General features: G+C 41.4%; 2 protein-coding genes across 2 annotated transcripts in view; one reads left to right on the top strand and one right to left on the bottom strand.

Annotated features, from left to right (window-relative positions):
* LOC117388392 (lipocalin-like) overlaps positions 1-25,356 on the bottom strand; it is a 114,531-nt gene that overhangs the window by 2,118 nt on the left and 87,057 nt on the right. The gene's annotated exons all lie outside the window — the stretch shown is intronic.
* cntnap2a (contactin associated protein 2a) overlaps positions 1-25,356 on the top strand; it is a 488,742-nt gene that overhangs the window by 379,278 nt on the left and 84,108 nt on the right. The window contains exons 16-17 of the mRNA XM_033985829.2: positions 11,110-11,266; positions 13,083-13,210. Of these exons, the coding sequence (XP_033841720.1) occupies positions 11,110-11,266; positions 13,083-13,210 (285 nt within the window). The remainder of the gene's footprint in view (positions 1-11,109; positions 11,267-13,082; positions 13,211-25,356) is intronic.

Below are 25,356 nucleotides of genomic sequence, written 5' to 3'. Positions count from 1 at the left end.
TTCTACTTTTATATATATATATACTTTTAGAAATACATACTGAATTTACTTTGTGGTTGTTTTGTGGGGTTTTGCAATGCAGACAGAGTTCTACAACATTTGAGAAGAAAGAACATGCAAAATAAAGGCGCTGTACTGTAAAAAGTAGATGGAACAAATGCAAAACTAGTTGATTTTAAACTGTTGCAGAGGTCCAAAGTTATTCCTCACTTTCCTTATACATTACGAGCTTCCTAACTATTCATTACGATGGGTTTATAAGTATTTTCCACAGCTTTCAGAGACAAATAACAACAAGTAGCATGCTAACACACACTTCCTCATCAAGAGACATTAATACGCTTCATAATTAGATTTAGACGGTGACTTATTTTGATATTTCTGTTGCAAAAGTCGCTTGTACAATGTATCTCCATTGGGGGAGAGGGACACATTTTTGCTCAAACTCGTGCATTCAGAGCTTTTAATTTTCAGTTTTGCCAATAGTTTTCTATGTTGATCTTTTAAAAAACGCATTTTAAGATGTGTGTTTTGGCTAGAAATGTTGGTGCGAAGCTGGTGGTGCTGCCTACACACCACCATGAACAGAAATAAAAAACACACTCCCAGATGCACTAATGAGGTGTGTTTAGTTTCACTTTTAACTCCTTCTTTGCGCACATGAACGCAACACAGTGTTCAGATGTGTGTGATCATTAAACGCTGGCACATTTAGATGAGAGACAGCAGTCATGCCCCAAACCAGAGTTAAAAAACACGTCCGTTTCATTGAAGGAGTCCGTTTTTGTCCATGGCCCTGTGCACTCTGGGTGACTTATGGGCCCAAACAAGACTCTAATGATGATGATGGTTGTTTATGGTCCTCAGCCCACTCTCGTGTCGCGGGATGTGGAGGTGCGCTTGTATTTGTACATTTAATGCTGTGCCAAGTCAAGTGCATATTTTAAAGAGGCTCGCGCGAAGGGGGTAATTGCCATAGAGTTGGGTTATTGTGTCCTTTATCAAGCAGACAAGCCAATTAGGCCTACAACCATTGATATTAATTTTCTCCTCCTCATCCCCCGCTCCTCTCTCCTTCCTCCCCTCCCGCTCTACCCTTTTGAGGTGTTTTTCATTAAACGCTCGGTGATGACCTGTGAAGAGTTGCAGATGCGTGGAAGGAACGCTGAGTGAATTTACTGGAGCATAGGAAAGCAGGTGGGGGCAGAGGCTTATATATAGGGAGAGCTCTCAAGTAGAAAGTGTAGAAATAACTCATTATCGAGATGTAGACAGTGGGACGTCTCGAATGACTTTGGGGCCCCAGAATCCACCCACGGTTGGTCCTTTTAAACTCGGCTAATGGACACTGAAATTGGCAATAGGAAGAAGTTGGTGTTTGGACTCGGAGCTATAGATGACTTACAGTGGCTGAGTGTGAACCCAGCAAGACGAAGGACAGTTTGGACAGTGTCTAGTACATCGGAGGGCACAAAATGGCATTTCCACACAAGACGTAGCCTCGAGTCTTTTATAAGTGCAATATGAAAACTTTTATGAAGAAGTAAATTGCTAAATACATTTTAAATCATAAAAAAGTTTGCGAGATATGGCTTTATTGTTCTGAAAAGGAAATTCTGGTGTATCCCATATGAACCACAGGGAGATGAGTTGGCCATGGGGTATAGCTAATGGGGAGCAGTTAAATACACAAATATCACAGTATACGTAGTTTTCGGAAGCACTTTATAATACTGGACACTGCCCCTATATCTGTCGGAATAGAGGAGCTAACTACACTGAAGCTAACACACCTGTTTGTTTGCAGCTTCAGTTTGTTGGCTCAGTCTGATGATCTACATTAAGTGTGAGCTCTGCCTGAGTCATATTTTGCTTAAGGTTTCAGGCTCTTATTATGCAAAATATGACTCACAGCTCACACTTCATTTAGTCCAGGCATGCCCAAACTGTGGCCCGAGGGTCAAATGCGGCCCTCAGACCAATAGTTCATGGTCCGCAAGCTTCCAGGTGCATTGGCTCATATCGCCTTAAATGGTACTTTTTACTGTACGTTTCTGAAAATCTACTTTAACAAGCTCATATCAGATATTTAATGTGTCCCACTGAGGATGTGAGCGTGAATAAAGGTCTAGGTGTTCAGTTTAACTTGTAATAATAACACAGATTTGAAGTATTCACTGTATTTGTGACCATATGGCTCTCAATCGACCCTCGGCTTTGTCTGTTTTTATATGTGGCCCTTAATGAGAAAAGTTTGGACACTCCTGGTTTAGTCCGTTAGTGATCTGACCAGAAGTGAAGAAGCAGCAAAATGTCTTCACTCTCAATTTTTTTTCCAGTTGACAGATTTGATTTTTTTTTCCAGCCTTGATAAATTAATCTAGTTCATAACGAGCACAAAGTTTATTAACAGTGATTCAGGCTCAGTAACTACTTAAATACTCCAACCCTAACCTCTTAATGCAATACTTAGACTGAGACTGAATCTTTCTTACTAACTTTGTTCATTATAACTTTATGGGTTCAGTGTGTTTCCCAACTGTAGTTATTATAAAATGGCACCTCATTTTTGTATAATACTGTTTTTGTGTTGTTTTTCAGTATGTAGCCTTTAGTTAATCTGCGAGCACATTTTCTAGTTCCACTGATTGCCTCTACTTAAAATACTTGCATCTTATATTCATGCAAATTGTGCACGGAGACGAGGATCTAATGTTTTTTGGGTTTTTTTTTTTTCTTAAACTGGGGATCAGATTAAAGGAGAGGTTACAATTAACATGGATTAAAGGGCAGATTATTTAGTCTCTAATGAGAGCATAAAGACTTCAGATGAAAGACAGGCAGACGAGATGGACGGATACAGAACAGGAGGTAAAAGACCACTGGGGCCGCTGTATCAGAGCGTTACGAGAGGTGGGTGAAAGAGAAGAGAGAGAGAGAGAGAGGGAGGAGGAGGAGAGGTAAAGCAAGATATCCAGCACGAGGAAGAGGACGACATAATAGGACATGAGATAAAGGCAAAGATACTCTCGAGACAGACGGGGATATCAGAAAGAGAAAGACAGAGAGAGAGAGATGAGAGAGGTGGAGGTGGAGACGGGGGGGGGGGGGGGGTGAGGACTAGGACAGAAGGGTCAAGAATAGAGTCAAGAGTTGATTGACAGATTGGCAACCTGAGAGACGAGAGAGAGACGAGACGTGTAGAGTGTCTGGTTTAAGCGTCACAGTAGAACTTTTACTCAGCTCAAGTTTTCAGATTAGATCGTACATGCAGATTTTAACTTTATTACATTTTGTGAGCGTATATTTTGTCTAACATCTGTATTTTAATTTCAGGGGAAAGACTGTTTGAATGTTTACTACAGTTTTTCTCACATATTGGTTAGATTTTTTTTCCCCCCCCGACCATAAATTTGCAACTTAAAGGGCCCATATCCTGCTGTTGTATCCTCACCACAAACATATCGACTTGTGTTTTGTTTCATTCACACATTTAACACACAAACCCTGCATATTTAGGCTTAACTCTTCCCTCAAATGCAAAACACACTGTTCCACCTTGTGATGTCATCATGTGGTAATACAGGAAGTGCTCCACTGTGTTTTTAAACTCCACACACCTTCACTTGAATCATTTGGATGATTTAAACCCTGGAATTGCCGATCTGCACTGAAGAAAAGGTTAAAAGGAGCTGTTAACTTGAAAACTACCACTGCATGACATCACAAGGTGGAACAGAGCATTTTGAGCTTTGGAAATGCAGACAGATTAAAAGTGTTAAACATGTGTGAATGAAACAAAACACAACTCCAGGTATGTTTTTAAGCAGGTAACAACATTATAACATGACTTAAAGCTACAAGAGTCCATTTTGTGTAATATAGGATCTTTAAAGTGAAATTTCTTTCCAATTTTGTTATTTTTTTAAAGCCAACAAGATGCATAGAACACAACATATTCAGTATTCTTCATCACATATGCAAGACTATAGATATCGCCTGATTTACAGGTTAATAACTGAGGCGGTGTCTTATTTTAACCTGCAGTGTTTTGCTTTATGAAAAAGGACCATAACACTCGTGCATTATTGTGGATCTCCAGAGGGATCTCACTGCTTGGCTAATGTGGCTCTCCACCGCACGGCTATACAAAAACACAGATCTTAAGAGGATATAGGAGGCTAAAAAGTTCGCCTTCCTCAGAGTGCAAACAAACAAGGGGAGGCCAAGCCAGCCGTGCTCCAGCAAAGACCAATTGATCCAACGACTTGTAAAGGAACTCTCTGTGTGGAGAATATAAACATGTGAACTGGCTTTACACGTGTGCTAAAGCGCTAAAGGTGTTTTCTCGGTACAACACTCGGCCTAGAAGCGACGCATAGCTTTGTTTCGTTTCCTAAATAATACAGTAGGTGCCGTGTTAGACAGAAGAAAAAAAAAACATTCAGTGTCACACTCTGGAGATCAATGTGAAGAGCAAAGTGTTTATCCTTCCTTCTATCCCCGCTTCTTTCCTTCCTTCTACCCTGCTTCCTATCCTGCTTTTGTTGCACAGACGCACTGATCTGCACCTGTCAGTTGGGCGGGTGTCCAAAATCAGTGTTGTTTAATTAGCCGTGGTGCTGGTTAAGTCTATTATTAGGTGAAGTAACAACCAAGTAACCAGTGGATAGGCGTTTGCAATTATGGTTAAATTGTCACACTGCGTAATGCTATGCTTGATTGGCAGGTAGAGAATCACATTTAAAGGTCTTTTTTTACGCGACGTTGACTCTCGTAAGGTTTAAGCTTCGTTATAATGTTGTTACATCATCAAAAATATACCTGGAGTTGTGTTTTGTTTCATTCACACGTGTTTGAGTCACCATTTTGTATTAGTTTGTCTACATCTACAAAGCTCATAATGCTCTGTTCCGACCTTTTTGTCTGTTTTTGATGAGGAAACATTATAACATAGATCAGAAAACTGCGTAATATGGGCTCTTTAAGGTGTGGAACGTGCATTTGTGACATTTCTGCTGCTTAAAGCTATCACAGGCAGCACTGAGGCAACTGAGCATGTCGGCGGCCATTTTGGATCTAGCACGACCTTTTATTTCACGATTTGACTGGAGGTTATTCCTTTGCATCGATTAGCGGCTGATGTCTATGGAACAGTTTAAGACGAGGCTAAAGAAAAGCATATTTAGATGATGTAACGTCAGTCCATCGGAAATATGCTAAAATAGGTCAGTTAGTGTTGCGTTTGAGGTTCAAATATCGAGTTCTTGTTTGAAGCTTACCCTGGAAGTTTGGTTTATTTTTAAGCAGTTCTTATATAAATCTTCCATCTCTATATGCAAATGGGGTCACCTGGCTTTTGAGCCTTTTCTTAAATCTCTCCGAAAGTTTTAGAGATGGAGATTTTTGTGCAAAGATACTAAAAATACTTTCAGATATCCTAGCTCGTACATGTAACCCACACAGCTGGCCTTAATGTGGCGCTATTTGACATAAAAGAGCTACGACAGAGAACTCTTGTCTGATTGAACTTTATGTACGGCTTTGATATGAGCCTTTGTGTTCAGCGTCGTTTTGATTGAATATCTCTCCTACAGCATTGAGAGGATAAAACTGTCACTAGCCTTATCACTACAAAGACACTGCCACTCTCTATACTTTCATTTTTCCTTTTGTGATTCCTCTTATCTGCGGCCTCCCTGTATCTCTCCAGCCTTTCTCTTTCTTCTGCCGCTGATCTGTCTTTCCGCGGAGGAGAAACACTGGTGACATGATGAAGATGTAAGCATTAACCTCCTTTTATATGAGAAGAAAGATAGGTGCTGCCTGCGTGTGTGAAATAAAGACCGATAAAGTTATTCAGAGAAGTGCGGATGCTCGTGTCCCTCATGACATAAGTGTTTATCACATCGTTCGCTGACTTTAAGGAGCGGTCAGGCTTTAACGTTTGATTGTGCGAATAAGGAAACATGCGGTTTATGGTCACGTGCGCGCAGAACGGAAAACACCAAGGATCGAGCTTAATGCGTAACCATGGAAACTCGCTTTGATCCAAACAGACAAGAAGTGGGCGTAACTAATGATCTATAGTGCGGTCGACCTTTTCCAGATTTTGCACCAGAATGTCCTCACAGGGAGATGTTTACTGTTGTTAAAAGAGTAGCACGCAACTTTTCCGGTGCATCCGACGCTTGTTTCCATAGAGATATTATTGCGTTGCGTGGAATATCTCATAGTATGGCATTAAACTTTTCTAACTTTACTACAAACTGTGAAAGATTCCTGGCAAAGCAGTCGCATCTCCATGGAGACGAACATCAGCAAAGTTTCATAGTGCACCTTTATTATGCAAAACAGACTCTTCAGAGCTTTAAACCATGTTAGTTGTTTCCGCTCACCATTTACTCACCCGATGTATTTGGAGTGATTCGTGCAAGTTTGAGCAATCTTTAATCGATTATTTTCCAGACGCCATATTTCCGATCAATCCCTGTTTTTACCGGCATACGTACGCTCTCCAATTTTATTTCCTTAATCGATAATACACGTAGGATTCGGCAGCGTTGCGTAGTTATTATGGTACAAATGAAAAAAAATCCGCTGCTCGCTGCCATGATTTGCAGCTATCCATAGGAGGCGCCATCTCTGACATTTAAGGCGACGTCAGCTCCTGTTGAGCACTGTACTTTTCTAACACAAGTCAGCAGATTTGTTTCTTTTATGTCGTCATTTTAGATGAATATCGTGATTTGAAATGTGCAAATTACAACATATGATCCACTGCTGTCTTAGATTATAACTATAAAGCAGACACAAGCACAATAGGTCTTTTTTAAATAAGTTTCATTCTATTTGTAAAACTCAAACTTGTGAACTTTGGATTTTTTTTATATGGCGTCTTTAATTGAACTGAATTGTTTACTTTGAAAGAAAACACTCACAAAACACTGCAACAGCTGTTTTTGTTTCTATTAGTGCCGAAAACATCTCATTTGGTTTAAAAAGTGGGACATATTCCATTAGATCTCCAGCGCCATCTGCAGGCTGAGCGTTTGCTTGGAGCTGTCCTCTATAATTACCTGTTGACACTTACCAGCCCTGCCTTATCCAGCAGAAATACCCCTCATCCCTCCAAGCTTCAGCAGCAATCAGCGTGTGCAAGCAAGAGTAGTAAAAAATACAAAACATTTTCTCTCTTTCCACAACAGTGATTAGTTTTCTATTTGTATTTTGTATATTAACTACCTCACGGTGAATATTCCTGTTAATTTACCCCGGTGAGGTTTGTGGTAATAAGCGCACCTGTTTGTGCAGCCTGGGGTCTGTCTCTTACACTTTTAGCCCATCCAGACTCTGCACAGTTTGGGGCTTGCCGCTGAGCCTGCTCCTGGCATTGGTCTCTCTCTCTCTCTCTCCAGTCGGTGCCAGGGCAATGCTATCTCTCCTCCGTCACATCTCCATCCATCCTGCACCACTCATCTTCTCGCTCTCCACTCTTCACTTGTTTGTTTTGGCAGAGCTTAAGCCCAAAGTGCACTGGAGACTTGGGCTTAGTTCCCACACCGAGAGACTCTATTCCACCTGATGCCATCTACAAAACCTATGTCCTCGCCCTCGTCTCTGCTCCTCGTACTTCTATGGAATGTGAAATGATGCTATTAATATTTGAGCGTTAGAAAAGGCAAGTAGGCTACCCAAAACATCTTGAAATAAGGTGTTTTTTGAGGGGAGAAAATTAATATTTGATAACTTTCATAGAGAGAAACTAAAGATGCAGGGTGTAAAATGCATCATTAGCTGAAAAGTATTTAGTATAGACCTATTATACGGACATATTCATACTTTTGCAGCAAATGTCATCAAACTTCCCTGCGGATATGAAGCTAACTTGAGGAACTGCTCTGTCAGAAGCTATGTTACTCAAGTTTACTTTAATCTGAGCTTTGTTTTAACTCAATCTGTCCATAAAGAACTACAACGGGCGAGGTGATGTTGTACTGTTAGACAAGTCTGTAGTTGTGAAGGAAGCGATTGCAGAAACAGTTTTATCTGATCAGAAGAGAGAAGGTACAGACAGCAGGTACATGAGTGTTACATTATAAAGGAGCCTTCACTGTACTTATACACAGAGAAAGATACTATCTATCGAAGCTGGTCGTACGTGGACTTAACTTTACATAGTGTCTGTACAAAGTCATGAATGGATATACTGTTAACTGTTCACAGGAAGGTAGAATATGTCACTGAACGACTGACGGCGTGAAACGTTTAACAGTTTATTTACAGATAAAGTCGTGCAAATGAAGGTTGACGGAGCAGACAGTTGAGAGCGGGGTCAGAGGTGAACTCAGACGGAGGTTGAGAGGTTCGTACCGGTTGTGGAGAGCTGGGTCGGAGACGGTGGCGCGTTGCAGGTTCAGGTTGAGGTTGAGGGGATCGCTGAAGCTACGCAGACGATCTGGCGCGGAGTGTTCAGGTCCTCGGTCCCTTTGTCCTCCCCAGGTGCAGCTTGATTGTGGATTAGTTGCAGGTGTGCACGGCAGCTCCGGGCTCTGACACAGAAGGAGAACCGCGCAAAACACATGGAAGACTGTGATCTTGACAGTAACACAGTGTTCAACAAAAACAACAAAAATCATGCTTTCAAAATCCCTCTCAAATAACATTTCAGACGCAACTTGGCAAGTGTTAGCCTCGTGTTTATCAGTTAGTCACTCTCACCAGAAAATCCAACACCTCACATTGATCGCAGGCTCCTGAAAGTTGCACAAGTGTCGTTTAAATCCATTTTGTGTTGGAAAAATGCATCAGGCTGCGTTTGCTAATGTGTGCGTTGCGTTGTGAGGATAGTGTAACAGCGCTGTTGACGATAACCGGTGTGACTGCTGGCCTTTGGGGAGATGAGGCTAATATTCTTTATGAGCACGATAAACCCACGGGTCAAGCGGGCCAACTACAGCCGCGCTCTAAATACGAATGGAAAGTATACGAGTACGACTACGACTTTTGTCACCCGCTGCATCACACGTCGGGTCCTATTCCCCGTTGCGTAACCCCGATTCAATTGTCTTTGACCGAAGCCTGCTAAGCGATATTGACGGCACGGTTCTGTTCCCAAAAATACGGCAAGAAATGTTATTTATTTTGATTTTATTTCTTTCCAAAACAATTAAACTTTTCTCTATGTTAGTACTATGTCGCTATACGATCTATAAAGCAAAAAATATATTCCATTTCTTATTGAGAGTGGCAATCTTTCAGCGTCTATTCATTCCGGGGATATTGGCTTTGCTTGTGTGTTGAGAGATGCGCGAAGAAAAAGAAGCTGACATGTCGTAATGCAAAAGATGGATGCTGGTATTTTTATTGCCGTCTTAAAATCGCAGGTGTGATCTGTGACAAAGCATGCGTCGCCGTTCTGCTGCACGCTAACCACATAAAGTGAATTCCGCGCACATCTGCTGCTTGTCAATATAAATCACAGTGTTTCAAACAGTTAATGATTTGGCAATTAATCACTCCTAATGAGCTCAATATGTTTAATTTAACGCCACGATACAAGCCAGTGTTTCCACCTGAGTTTTACTTTTCTCAGTCTAACGTGGGTTTGCTTCGCTCTTTCGTTTTTAAAGGTGTATTGTGGGATTTTGTTTTTGGGTTTCGTGCAGCCAACAATGCTACAAGACTCGACAATCCAACTCCAACTGCGTCTCGTGGTTTGGGTTCCTGATCTAAGTCTGTGTTAACTGTGTAGTGATCAGTATCAAGAGTGTCTACAACATAAAGTTTCAATGTGTAACTTTTCTGATCTGCGTGATCTGCTTGTCTCCTTGAGCGATCCAGCCAGTCCCTTCTACATTTTGATCGAATCCACAAGGGTCTGGAACTGGACCACAGAACAAATCCTCCATCCTAACTTCTCGTAACATTCAGAACAAAATACAGCGGTCCCTCGTTTATCGCGGGGGTTACGCTCCAAAAATAACCCGCAATAGGCGAAATCTACGAAGTATCAGCTTTATTTTTTACAATTATTATATGTTTTTGGCTGTAAAACCCCTCACCACACACTTTATACACTTTTCTCACACAGGCATTAACATTTTCTCACATTTCTCTCTCGTTTAAACTCTCTCAAAGTTCAAACCTTCGTAGGCGTCTTTGTCGGTGCAGAACGTTTCATCGACATTGTGGGTTTTGTCGGGGAGAAAACAAATTGCAAACGTACAGCACTTCAGAGTCACACTGCGATCCAACGTTTATGTAAATTTGTCTGAACACATTCTGTACTGGACAGGAGACACGGCACGGAGGAGACTGATGGACAATGGTCTACAGTGCAACAGCCAATCAGGACGCAGAACACAATGCACGTTCATACACTTTGAAAAAAAAAAGCATGTAAAATTGCACACAAAAAAATCCGCGAGACCACGAAAGATGAACCGCGATATAGCAAGGGACCGCTGTATAACTTATTTTACCTGAGATAAATAAGAATTGGTGCTTCGTTTGATCATTCTGCAAAAATTAGCGCTGTTTCTCAGTCCTTTATGTTGTTTTTTCCCCTTTTTTTTTTTTTTACATGTTTCTGCCATGAATAAACCATGCATCTCCCTGATTGGTTAATCCACTTGTCAATCACACCTTCTGAAATCGAGGAGACAGGACACACGGCTCCAGATCCACTCGTCTTTGTAAAGTTTTGTCAAAGCGTGTGTTTCTGGCTGACCATGTGACTCATCTCCATGGCATGTTGCAGGTTAGATCTGTGGAAAGGCGTCCTACTCACCGTGCATGTTTATAAGGTTATGTCTTTAGCAATAAACCTACAGTTAGCCAAGTTTAACAAAAGCAGGATTGGTTTAATTCAATATTCCAAGCAAGGCAACAACATCTCCATGGAGACGAGCAGATTGCAGACTCCCATAAAAGTTACATACTGTAGTGCACCTATACGATGCAATACCATGCGTCTACAAGGTTCTCAGACAGGTTCATTCTGTTTTCACTGCGGTGTTTTTAGCTCAGGGTCTCGTTACATCAGCGTTTCAACCTGTGTATTTCCGCGGTATTGAGCAGTGTTGTGTTTGTGTGTTCTGTCCACAGATGGGACCCCCTACACATGGTGGGTGGGCCGGGGCAGCGAGAAGCACTTCTACTGGGGCGGCTCTGGTCCCGGGATCCAGAAATGTGCCTGTGGAATCGACAGGAACTGCACCGACCCCAAGTACGACTGCAACTGTGACGCAGACCACAAACAATGGTGAGTCAGACTGCTACTAAACTCACTGCTTTTACTGCAGATCAATACGCCGGTCTGGTCTTATTGTTGCAAAGGCTTTTAAAACAATCTTATATCAATATTACTCAGTGTCCAGTCAAGTGCGCACAATCATTCCTTGTCACGTTGAAGTGTTGCATTAACTTTACTTTAGACTTCAGGACGTTTAGACACTTTATTTCATTTATGATTTGAATGCAATCTGAGCAAGTTGCAACCATAAACTGTATATATAAATGGACGTAGCTAACCTGCTAGCGCACTTCCGGCTCTATCCAATTCACGTTCTATTGACAATCTGTAACTGCTGTCAGGTATTTTCATTTTGCTATAGTTTCCGTAAATCAAACAAATCAGGCGCCTTCTTTCCCAGATTTAATTCCCGCTAGCGTTAGCAAAAGGTCTGATTGACAGCGTTGCTAAGCGGTAAGGGGCGATATCTTCAATAATCACGCTCTGGATTGGTTCTTTGGTTGCTATGATACTCGCGGTCGGATTTCTAAACTTAGAACTCTGCTCCAAATTCACCTATAAATTGCAGGTTTGCTAGTAGGAGCAGTTGTTTTGCTAGCTGTTGCATGTTTTTCAGCATTAGCGTGGTAGCAGGATTAGTTGTGATTGTGGTAATAGTAATAATACCCTGAACAAAAATTATTATCCACATTTGGTAAACATGTCTTTTTCCAAAAATACCTGATTTGTGGAATATAATGAAGTCACCTGTAATTGCGTACCGTTTTAGTATGTTCAAATCTCCAGCGTCGGTGTGTAATTGGTCACTCTGACATGTTTCTATGTTTAAAAGGAACAGACTTACACCATAAATTGCAACATTTATTTAAAGACACGCTCGCCTCCAGAACAGTTTGTGCTTCAGAGCCTTTTAAGCCTCTGATGGATATTGTCATTAAAGTAGCTGTTGTGCTGTGCTGTGTGTGTATGTGTGTGCATGTGTGAGCGTGTGTGTGTGTGTGTGTGTGTGTGTGTGTGTGTGCGTGCGTGTGTGTGAGAGATACTGCATATTAGAAGACTAAGTTTATAAATGTCTCTGAAAATGATGTGATTACAAACCGTTCGTGTTCTCTCTAAAATAAATGTTGTATTTTTTTCTTGTTTGGATCAGTATGTTTTGGTCGTATAAATCTATTTTCAGTTGGTAACTACGCAGTACATAAAAGCTACTGCAAGTACATAACCGATCATGAACTATCATCTTTATGCTGCACTGTGGTAACTAGAGTTAGGTTATAGTGTCATACATTTTTAAAACTAAACTAAAAATGTGTACTTTGAATAACATCAGTCGAAAAGTGGATTTCAATTGCAGTAGTATCAGAAGTTTTAGTGTTGCGATAGTAGTAGTAGCAGCGGTAGTAGTAGTCGTAGTAGGATTAGCAGCAGTGGTAGCAGTAGTGGTAACAGCAGCAGTAATAGTAGCAGCAGCAGCAGTAACATTAGTAGTAGTAGCAGTAGTAGTAGCATTAGTAATATCAGTAGTAGCAGTATAAGTGGTAGCATTAGTAGTAGTCATAGTAGTAGTTGTACTAGTAGCAATAATAGTAGTGGCAACAGTCGTAGTGGTAGTAGTAGTAGCAGTAGTAGTAATAGTAGTTATATTACTCATAGCAATAATCATAGAAATAATACTAAGAGTATTTGAAGTGTTTAAGTAGTAGTGATTGCAGTACTACTAAAAGGTTTTGTAGTGTGTCTATTTTATATATTTTATAATTGATTGTGTTGTTATTAAATTTTAAAGTAATAAGTACTTTGTTCACTGTACTTTTCTTCTGGACAGGAGAGAAGACTCTGGTCTGTTGGTTTACAAAGACCACCTGCCGGTCAGCCAGGTTGCCGTGGGTGATACAAACAGACCTGGATCGGAGGCCAAGCTCACCGTGGGACCGCTGCGATGCCAGGGAGACAGTAAGTGAGGCGTATAGATCCATATGTACCCAGGAGAGGGGGCGAGAACATTTGGCAACTCACGAAGGATGAACTCAAAGCCAGGACACCAGAAACTAGGAAAGGAAAGACCTATAGCATATTCTGCATTAGTCTATGAAAAAGTAGATCAGCTGAAAATATAATAGTTTAATATAACAGACATATTATGGCAAAGGCGATGACAAAGATCTAAATGAATTACAGTACATGCTCTTACATAGTTGTGAGTTGGTCTAGTCCAACATTTTTTCAGTTTTATGATATCTTTTTAGTCCATTTATGACTCCAAACTTCCTTGTCTGTGTAGCCCCTCAGTCGTCCAGGTATGATCCATAGCAATACACAAATTCAATTCTGTTTACTGGACAAAAGTTTTCGAGTGAAGATGTTTTCGCTTCTTCAGTTCTGGTCAGAAGGGAGAAGCTAACTACCTGTTGGCATACTGGCTATCGCTATTGTTTCCCTTGTTTTGATTTAGGACTGAGGATGGAGATGAAATAATAATACATAATTGAAACTGTTCAAAGATGGGCTGTCTTTCCTAACAAAAACTGCATCTTTAACTCGTCTTTAACGCATCTTGAACAGCAGATTGGGGTCCCGAGCTGCTCTTATGACATTGTTGAATTCTGTGAGCAGGCTTACTATGATCCTTAGCAAAAGACAAATTCAATTCTGTTAACTGGACAAAAGTTTTAGAGTGACTACCCTGGAACTAACACACCTATTTGTTTAGAGTTTCTGTTTGTTGGCTAGTCTTATTGAACTACTCTATGTGTAAACTGTGCCTGAGTCATATTTTGCATAATTGTTCAGGCCCTTAATAGATGCTCTCATACCTATTAGCATACTGGCTATCACCATTGTTTCCCTTGTTTTGATTTAGGACTGAGGATGGAGTTATAAATGGGAGATAATTGAAACTGTTCAAAGACGGACTAACAAAAAATGCATCTTTAAGTCCCCTCTCAAACCATTTCTTTTCTTTGGCTAAGATTTGTACCTCACTATCTTCGAAAGAGTGGTTTGTGGCTTTAAGATGGCGATGCACAGCAGATTGGGGTCCTGAGCTGCTCTTGTGACAGTGTTGAATTCTGTGAGCAGGCCCTGCTTTTCCACAGATCTGCCCTGTAACTTGACCTAATGGCATCACCTGCTTGTCTCCATGTTGTAGATAAGTTGTATTTCTTCACTGTGAAACACTCCAGGCAAAGCAATGATATCTCCACGGTGAGAAAGCGGCAGACCCGTCATCAGAAAAGTTAAACATGCACCTTTAATAACATCAAAGCATTTTATGATTTTATTTTAATCTGCTGAGGTATGCCCTGAAATCGCAAGACCTTTCTCGTCTTCTTTTTCAGTGTAAAGATGGTGATTTAAATAACCGTCTTTAGCTACTAGTGTCCTGATTCATAATCCTCTACATTATCAGTGAATTAGCACTAGCTTACATCTGCAGATAGCCTCACGATGATTGAGTGTAATCTTTCTCATTATTGGAGGTGGAGTAGACTTCCCAGGAGCTCTGATAGGTCACGCTGAAGCCCCCCCTTTTGCCTTTGGGGTATTCAGGTGCGCGCCAAATGTGCGGAATAAAAAGGTCGGTAATGTAACCAGGGGCAAAATCACCGCGCGCTTTCATATTATCACTTGGATCTTTAAAAAGAGCCCGTGTGCTTATAGGCAGCCGGCATCAGGATAATGAAAAGTGCTGAGGGTTTGCTGCAGGTGCAAAAGACAGGTTTGAGAGAGGCGGGAGCGCTGGCCTAATTGAGAGGAAATATGTCCGATAATGACCTTCTAGCTGTGAGGGGCCCAGAATCATTCTCAGCTGGTTATGGGAGCGCTGCAGAGGGCTAACCTTTTTTTGGATGGCTCATCAAAGACTGTATCAAAAGAACTGCTCCAGTCTGTGTGATGGAGCTCTTAGCACAAACCCCTTGTTGACAGCGGGTGGGGGGGTCTTTCGTTGGCGAGGGGCAGGAAAAGGACATGTCAGACTGTGATGTTAAGCGCTAAGAAGAGGAGTACTTGAGACTAAAAAGTTAATGTTGATGAATATTGCTTCGGGCACATTATAAACATCAAACATTTCACTGCGGTGGAGTTTTCATTGAAAGCACTGATATTGAATGAAACTGCTGCAGCTTTAATTAGTCAGAGCAGACGAAGCTAAAGTTTTACAGTGTGGTTGTGTCAGTGTTGCAGGTTTTTTCTGACACACTGCTGGCAAAATTGTCTCATTGCAACGTTACAACAAACACATGTGAAATAAGAGCGCTACAGTGCATTACTATCTATTTTTATAAGCGCTCTACAGAAAAGTCACTGTGATCCCGCTGTGACCAGTGCATCTTAGCGACATATACCTCACCTGCTTGATACGGGAACATTTAATACCAGATTACACGACTGAATAAGGACTCGCCGCACTAAAACTGAGACTGAAAAGAGAGATTTTAGCTGTTTTGCTTCAGAAAAATAGAAAATGCTCCAAGGAAAAGCAAAACTGGATACATTGGTGACACAATCGCACATTAATAATCTGGTAACGAACTTTTGTACACACACCTGCACCTGTTTTTAATTTTTTATATAGATTTGTATACTTGTTTTTCTGCTTGTATTGTATTTTAAAAAGAGCGGCCATGAAAAAGAGGTCCCAAGTGCTCTCATTGGGTTCCCCTGCATAAATAAAGATGGATAAAGAGCATATACCAAGCTGAAATGTACTCCAAATAGGTTAAAATTAGCTTTGAGAATATTGGCTTCTCACTAAACCTTGATAACGAATAGTCCATGGTGTAATACGGTTAACATTGGTCTATGCACTGCTCTAAAGCCCCTAAAACACGCATCCTCTTTTACTCTCTTACTTCCACTCTGCGCCACAAAATCTTTCTCATTTTCTCTAGTGAAAGAAAAGTTATTACAGAAGATGTCAGGGCAGGTTTTCTATGGAAGAAGTGTTCTGTTTGCCAAAGAGATGATTTGAATAAACTGGATAACTTATAAAGAGTGTTAGTCTTGGAGGAGTGATTGCTGGCTACACGCACAAGCCTCCTCTTGACACGTGAATTGGTCGTATTAGGAGCGGAGTGCAGTGAGTACAAATCACTTCAGCTCTGCCAAGATCAGAACAGGCAGGAAAACGCTCATCATATTGTTTCTTATTTCTTATTTGTATTGTAGGTTTGTTTTCTTTTGTGTCACTGGAAAAATTAGCACCATATTTAAAGGTGCTATATCACACAAAAATGGATTCTCTTGAGCTTTAAGTCGTGTTATAAGGCTGTTACCTCCTCAAAAACATACCTGGAGTTGTGTTTTATTTCATTCACACATGTTTGAGTAACACTAGTTTGTTTTTAAGTTAACTTTAGTTCAGTAGATTGGCAATTCCAGGACTGAAATCATCCAAATGATTCTAGTGAAGGTGTGTGGAGTTTAAAAACACAGTGGAGCACTTCCTGTATTACCACATGACATCACAAGGTGGAACAAGGTGTTTTCTGATCCTTTAATTAATCACACAGTTTTTAAATATAGGATGATCATACCTTACGAAGTACATCCAAAAAACATTGTTATTTATCCATATTTATGCATCTTGCTGTCTAAAAGTGTACATTGCATTTACTACATAATAATAATATAGAATTCATTATAATAATCTTTATAATGAAATATAATTCTTCTACCTTTAAATTAGTTTTCAATAACATCTGAATTGCATAGCTGCTCGTCACAGGTAGCTCTTGAGTTTTAAAAATAACTCCTCAGACTCATCTAGTGCAGATAATTCAGAGAAACAGTTTTTTATCTCCACATTTCTTTGACTATTGAAATGAAATTGTATATTTTCCTTTGGATTGTGTTTGTGCATACAGGGCTCTGTCTGCTCAGATAAGAACCACATTCTCAGACGTCTCTGTCTTTTATTTGTCCATAAGGTCCTATAGCTTTTGTTGCTTTCCAAGTAAACAAACTTAAGCAGAGAACACACACCCACATTGTTATTTAATCAGAAAAAAAGAGTAACCTGGTGTATAATTTAAACTTATTTGGTGAAACTTTTGTGAACTTTTATGACAATTTTATGTTATTATTTAACTATTTATAATCCAAATGACACTTAGGCTGTTTCTTCTTTTAGAGGTTGGGCTTGCACTTCAGGGCCTGGCTAGGTGCACCCGGAACAGTGGCTTTGTTATGCCCATTCATCCACTCTGACTCCAATTCACTTTCTATTGAAAAACTGTGGTCTCTCTCTCCGTAACTGCCGCAGTCAGACTCATCATTTTGGTCTTAAAATGTTCGTATTAATCCACTCTACATGATTCTGGTATTTTTATTTCTCTATTGAACATTAATAACAGAAAAATCAGGTGCCTTCTTTCCCTGAGATTGATCCTCCTAGCGTTAGCAACAGTTTTGATTGACAGCGTTGCTAAGCGAAAGGAATCAACAGCCTCGCTCCGGATTGGCTCTTTGGTTACTATGATATTCTCAGTTTATAGTTATGGCAAATACATTTTCAACTTCCTTCCAATTAAAATGATTCATTTCTTGTTACTAAATGGGAACCACAAAAATCACCAGAATTAAACTCCAAATCTGGAAAACGGTAGTGCAAAAATGTGGGTGTTTTCTGTAGAATTGTATTTACTCAAATGGATGTATGTGTAGAGATAAGAGCCCTATTCACAGATCCCTCAGCCTTTCAATGGTGTCTCCGCAGTCCCGGTAGTTTTGGTCTTTTCCAGAGTAAACATCAGATATCGCAGACGCACACAGTGGCTTTCACAGGGCTGGTTAAATCCACTGGTGTTTCTCTATCTGTCCACTCTTCTAATCAGCGCTGGCACAGTGCTCTCCGCGGGGTTTCAGGTCAGAGGAAAGACACACGCAGCCTCAGCCCTGTTACCCCCTCATTCATAAAGCTGTCTTCTGCTGTCTGCACCAGCCTCCCAGCCCCCCCAGCCGTGTTCTCCCTCTGTCAGGTCCTGTAGGATTAATTGCACACTATAGGGCTTGCACAATATGGGACGTTAGTGTGATATGGCTGTTCAGGATTGTGATCATTTTTGACGCAATCTTTCCACTTGTATTAAAACCGAAAAGTACATGGAAACTGTGTCAAATAAAAACTCGACAGAGAGAAAACCAAGACTTAATAAAGAACATGTTTAATAAAACCACACTTTTTAATCTTTTCATCAAACCCACCATAGATCTGTGTCAAATTCAGTTAATTTATTTATACAGCACATTTAAAATAACTTCAGCTGCCCAAAGCGCTTCACAGAAAAAGTCTACAAAAAAATAGAGAATCATGGTGTTGCTGCAATATAATTTCTTGTTGCAATACTTATTATTGAATTGCATCAGATGCCCTTTTCGTTGCATAAGATAGGCTAAGGACGAATAGCGAGATAGACGAGATAGGAACTGAACCCCCAACCTGCTTAACCTGCTTAACATCCCTACTGTTCTGCTGATATAAATAGTCGTATCTGTATTTTTTTACATGGTGGTATCAGCATGTTCAGCCTCTCTGCATAATTCCTCTAGTTTCCCCAGGCAACCCAATAGATGCACAAGCAAAACTATGAAAAACAAATCTATCTTCATCGTACAGTCCTTGCTTCAGTTCAGACCAACCACTTTCCAAAATCTAAGTCTTCAATCTGTGAATCTGATCCAATCCAACTTTATTTCTAATGCAATTTCAAAACACACAGTTGACCAAACAACAGACTGGGGAATTTCACAGGCAGTGCACAACAGTAATTATAAATTAAAGCCGCAAGCGGCATCGAACGGCCCTCGCGGGCCGTGCTTCGCACTCGGCCGACCCCGCACTCCCTGTGGGTGGCGCTAACGCGCCACTTGTCCCTTTTTTATTGCGGCTTTGGGCTGCACTTGTCACCAAACAAGTCAAAACACATGGGAAGTGCTGATGCACAAAATGCAAAAACATGGGTTTTGCAGGCATCGCCATGGCAACACCGTGCAAAATACAAACTTGGCCCCTTGGACTTTTTTGTCGGGGACGACCTGAAGAATCACTGTGCCAAATTTTATGTCCGTCGTTGACGGTAATAAGTCGTTATAAGACTTTGAAATGTACGAAAATTTGGAAATTTTCCCATTAGGATAACATGGGCGCTGTCGCGCATCGCCATGGCAACCCAGTGAAAAATATGACTTGGGTCTGATTGACTTTTTTGATCAGGGTGACATGAAGAGTCATGGTGCCAAATTTCACATTATTCCATGAAACTAATATTTTTCCCATGAATGGGAAAAATTGGGAGGTTTCCCATTAGGATAACATTGGCAGTTTGGCGCATCGCCATGGCAACACGGTGCAAAAGATGACATAGGTCTGATTGACTTTATTGATTGGGATGACCCAATGGAATTTTGTGTCAAATTTGGTAACATTTGGGAAAACTAAATTTTCGGTCCTCCATACAAATTTATTAGATGTTCTGTAGGGGGCGCTATCGCGCCAATTTACTTTCTGTGATAATGATTAGCTTTAGGCCCGAAGGTTTTACAACTGATTCGAATTTGAGCAAAATCGGACTTTGCATGCGCAAACGGGAGCAAATTTTGAAATTTGAAAATTGCAAAAATTCCGATGGAATTTTGCGGCTTCGCCGCATGGAAACCGTAAAAGGAATCATCATAAATTGGATAACTTTAGATGCCCCACTTCTCTAGATGATGTACAGTGATTTTCAGCACAGCCGGTGAAGTGCCTTCAGAGGAGTTGACGAAAATGCGAGGTCAGCGAAAACGCTGACTTTGCATTTTGGAATTTTCAATCCAAGATGGCCGACTTCCGGTGCGTCAGAGGGCGTGGCCATAATAATCTTTTTTGTTTGGCATCACTTGAGGAATGCGTGTACCGAATTTCGTGGCTCTACGCCAAACTTGACGTCGCGACGTCTCCCATTGACGCAATGTATTTTGACTTTTGCAGGGGGCGCTGTCGCGCCATTTTTTTATGCCCAATGATGCACCACATAAAAAAATAAATTTTTCGGCAGACCTGAATTTTGGGCAAAATTTGGTGAGTTTTTGAAAATGTTCAGGGGGTCAAATTCCTGCTCAAAGCGCAGAAGAAAGAATAAAAAAAATTAAAGCCGCAAGCGGCATCGAACGGCCCTCGCGGGCCGTGCTTCGCACTCGGCCGACCTGGCACTCCCTGTGGGTGGCGCTGACGCGCCACTTGTCCCTTTTGTATTGCGGCTTTGGGCTGCACTTGTCACCAAACAAGTAAATTTGTGCTGATGCACAAAATGCAACAACATGGGTTTTCCAGGCATCGCCATGGCAACACCGTGCAAAATACAAACTTGGCCCCTCGGACTTTTTTGTCGGGGACGACCTGAAGAATCACTGTGCCAAATTTTATGTTCATCGTTGACGGTAATAAGTCGTTATAAGACTTTGAAATGCATGAAATTTTGAAATTTTTCCCATTAGGATAACATGGGCGCTCTCGCGCATCACCATGGCAACCCAGTGAAAAATACGACATGGGTCTGATTGACTTTTTTGATCAGGATGACATGAAGAGTCATGGTGCCAAATTTCACATTATTCCATGAAACTAATATTTTTCCCATGAATGGGAAAAATTGGGAGGTTTCCCATTAGGATAACATTGGCAGTTTGGCGCATCGCCATGGCAACACGGTGCAAAAGACGACATAGGTCTGATTGACTTTATTGATTGGGATGACCCAATGGAATTTTGTGTCAACTTTGGTAACATTTGGGAAAACTAAATTTTCGGTCCTCCATACAAATGTATTAGATGTTCTGTAGGGGGCGCTATCGCGCCAATTTAGTTTCTGTGATAATGAGTAGTTTAGGCCCGAAAGTTTTACAACTGATTCGAATTTGAGCCAAATCGGACTTTGCATGTGCAAACGGGAGCAAATTAAGACTTTTGAAAATTGCAAAAATTCCGATGGAATTTTGCGGCTTCGCCGCACGGAAACCGTAAAAGGGATCATCATAAATTGGATAACTTTTGATGCCCCACTTGTCTAGATGATGTACAGTGAATTTCAGCCCTGCAGGTGAAGCGCCTTCAGAGGAGTTGACGAAAATGCGAGGTCAGCGAAAACGCTGACTCGCCATTTCGGAATTTTCAATCCAAGATGGCCGACTTCCGGTGCGTCCGAGGGCGTGGCCATAATAATCTTTTTTGTTTGGCATCACTTGAAGAATGCGTGTACCGAATTTTGTGGCTCTATGGCAAAGTTGACGTCGGGACGTCTCCCATTGACGCAATGTATTTTGACTTTTGCAGGGGGCGCTGTCGCGCCATTTTTTTATGCCCAATGATGCACCACATAAAAAAATAAATTTTTCGCCAGACCTGAATTTTGGGCAAAATTTGGTGAGTTTTTGAAAATGTTCAGGGGGTCAAATTACTGCTCAAAGAGCAGAAGAATAAAAAAAAAAATAATAATAATATTTTTAGCAAAAACAATATATCCGAAAACATTACAATGGCATATTATACGTTTTTTGAAAGCTCTCAACTTTCCCCACGTCACCGTGGGGTCAATGGCGAATGACGAGCGCTAACGCGCTCGTCATTCGCCATGACGTCGGGGTCCGCCATTGACCTCCCATTGACTTCCATTCATTTTAGCAGTTATAAGTATGGCCCATGCCTGCGGCATGGGGGCTTGGATAGGGCTCGATGCCAGGAGTGTGTTTGGGTACATTAGCGCTTCGCGCTGCGTCAGCGTCAACATTGAGTCAATGGGCTTCGCCCATTGACTCAATGTTGACGCTGACATGCTAGCAAGAACAAATATGCATGTCCCATGCCTACGGCATGGGTTGCTAGGACACAGGAGTCTGTGCAAGGTCGCGGTGCTGCCACGAAGTTGCGCGCTTCGCGCGCAACTTCGTGAAGACAGTCTGCAACGATGAGTGCTTCGCACTCATCGTTGCGGAAGCAATAGGCCCTACGCCCTGTAGGGGCTCGGGCCTAATAAAAAAAATAATAATATTTTTAGCAAAAACAATATATCCGATAACATTAGAAACACATATTATACGTTTTTTGAAAGCTCTCGACCTTCCCCACGTCACCGTGGGGTCAATGGCGAATGACGGGCGCTTACGCGCCCGTCATTCGCCATGACGTCGGGGTCCGCCATTGACCTCCCATTGACTTCCATTCATTTTAGCAGTAACAAGTATGGCCCATGCCTGCGGCATGGGGGCTTGGATAGGGCTCGATGTCAGGAGTGTGTTTGGGGACATGAGCGCTTCGCGCTGCGTCAGCGTCAACATTGAGTCAATGGGCGAAGCCCATTGACTCAATGTTGACGCTGACATGCTAGCAACAACAAATATGCATGTCCCATGCCTACGGCATGGGTTGCTGGGATACAGGAGTCTGTGCAGGGGGCGATGGGGGACGACGACTCCTATTGACTACTGTTAACGCATGTCAGCGTCAACATGTTGACGCTGACATGCTAGCAACAACAAATATGCAAACCCATGCCTACGGCATGGGTTGCTAGGACACAGGAGTCTGTGCAAGGTCGCGGTGCTGCCACGAAGTTGCGCGCTTCGCGCGCAACTTCGTGAAGACAGTCTGCAACGATGAGTGCTTCGCACTCATCGTTGCGGAAGCAATAGGCCCTACGCCCTGTAGGGGCTCGGGCCTAAAGATAATAAAAACACACACGGTACATTATTTAGTTTAAACATTAATCACAATCAAACGCTAAAGAAAACAGGTTAGAACAGAGAGTGACTTGGTGTGTGTAGAGTGTGTAAGGTGCAGGGGCGGCACATTTCACAGTTTTGGACCCACGACAGCAAAAAAAACAACTTTCGTCACAGTTTTCTCGTTGATTTTGGGACCAGCAAGGAGAGATTCACCAACTATAAAGACGATTTCAAACACACTGCAGCGTAAATGTAAAATACTAGTTTTATGAATTTGTTTAACACAAATGCTTCAAATGTCTTGTCTATTTTCTCGCTGATCCATTTAACAGTGAGCACCAAATGGATTAATACATCCACGAGAACGTCCTGGCTTTGTATGGTAGGAAAACAGCACAGAGGTTCAATGAGAAATAAAATCCTGTAGAGAGAGAAAGCAAACATGGATTTAATCTTTAGCCGAGCAGCAGCTTGATTACAATAATAATGTTTCCTGTATCCTCTGCTGACTGCTCATTCGTCATACAGACCCACAGTGTGGCTGCCATTTTGCAGGGTCGCTGTTTTTTAATGTCCAGTTTTGTGTAGAAAACTGTGGCATACAGTCCAACGGGAAAGTAGTAGTATTCATGTAAAAGTATTTTTCAAAGGCAAAAGAAAGTTACAAACAATGAATTTATTTTACGTAGTATAAAAGGTATTGCCTGGGATCCAGAATACACACTTCTTCAATACTTTGCGAAGATCTGAGTCTGGTCACCGTTGAATCTCCCTGTTTTTAAAGGAGTGTGATTGACAGGTGGTTTAGCCAATCAGGGACAAGCATGGTCCGTCTGTATTGGAAAAAAATATCACAAGGGCTGAAAAACACGGCGGATTTCTGCAGAATCAATGAGCAAATTACTAAAGTCTGTTAATCTGAGGTGAGAGAAATGTGATTTTATTTGTAAATCATAGGTGACCAATGAGCTCCTTCGTTTTACATGTCACTGGAAAAAACAGATCTGATTGGACGATCACGTTTGACCGAGGTTGAGACGCAACGGAGGGCGTGGGGACCTCCGTTGTGTCTGAAACTGATCAATCTGTTTAAAAATATAGAGAAATATCAGTCTGGATTTACCAGGTAGTACAAAATACATTAAAGGTGCATTAAGAAACTTTTTGGTGGATGTGGTAGATGTGATATTTCAAAGTATGGCATTAAATGTGTCTATCTTGCATCCATTCTATCACTAACCGTAATTGTTACTGTGAGCTTGCATTTCCACAGATCTGACTTCTAACTTGGCCTAGTGGGGTTATGTGCTTGTCTCTGTGGATATACATGTGTTTCACGCTGTAGTGTTGCTCTATCAAGAAACTTTGTGTACCTTTTAAATGTACGTCCTAACACTACGCTGGACTCATTACATTCTAATTAATCCTTTATACATTTTTCAACATTTGTAGTCCATTTGGCAAATACGAAGTGACCTTGTTCTGTCGGAGTCCAAAACATGACAAAACACCTGCCTCTACTTTTCAAACTGGTGTTGCGCTCATTACGATCCCCCCATCAACAATCTGGTGCCGCTTCCTCTAATGTCCCTCCATCACGGAACTGCCAACATACCAACAAACCATGATTTAATGACCCGCGACTTCACATCTGGTCCTGTTGCACCACGGCAGGGACATTTACTAAAGATGAAGCCCACTTGTCTCTTTGTTTCCCATCGCAGCTGATTAAGACAAAGAGGCAGTCAGTTAAAGTCTTAATTTTAACCGGCAGTGGGTGGGTAGTGGACTATTATTGTTATATTAAGGCACCTGTTAAATATTATCAATGAGGAGACTGTATCCAGGAGTGTGTTCTGGGGAAAGTGGGTAAACGGAGAAACTTACACTTTAAAACAAAAAGACTATAGTAATAATTATAATAACGCTTTTGATTTGTATAGAGTTGTTAAGTGTGATGTCACTTCCTGGTCTAAGACGGGCAGAATAAAACAAAAGCTTATTGCGTGGGATCCAGAATAAATACTACAATATTTTACGAAGATGTGAGTTCAGTCACCAGTGAATTTCCTCGTTTTCAGATGGGTGTGATTGACAGGTGGAGTAGCCAATCAAAAACAAACCTGGTCCGTCCTTATTGGAATTAATAAAGGAAAAGAAATATATCATACAGGGCTGGAAAACATCGCGGATTTCTGCAGAATCACTTAACAATTCTACAGCGCTTTTTATTGCCCTCAGTGGTGGTAAGCTGGTATTATAGCCACAGCTGCCCTGAGGTAGACTGACGGAAGCAAGGCTATCAATCTGCACCATCACATTCATACTGGTAAAGTGTCTTGCCGAATGACACAACGACTGCTGCTGTTACCTGATATTCCCTGTGGTCTCCCATCCAA

Source organism: Periophthalmus magnuspinnatus, chromosome 20 (genome assembly GCF_009829125.3).
Source record: "Periophthalmus magnuspinnatus isolate fPerMag1 chromosome 20, fPerMag1.2.pri, whole genome shotgun sequence".
Lineage (NCBI taxonomy): Eukaryota > Metazoa > Chordata > Actinopteri > Gobiiformes > Gobiidae > Periophthalmus > Periophthalmus magnuspinnatus.
Note: the sequence above shows the minus strand (reverse complement) of the source record. Positions and strands in the feature narration are given on the sequence as shown.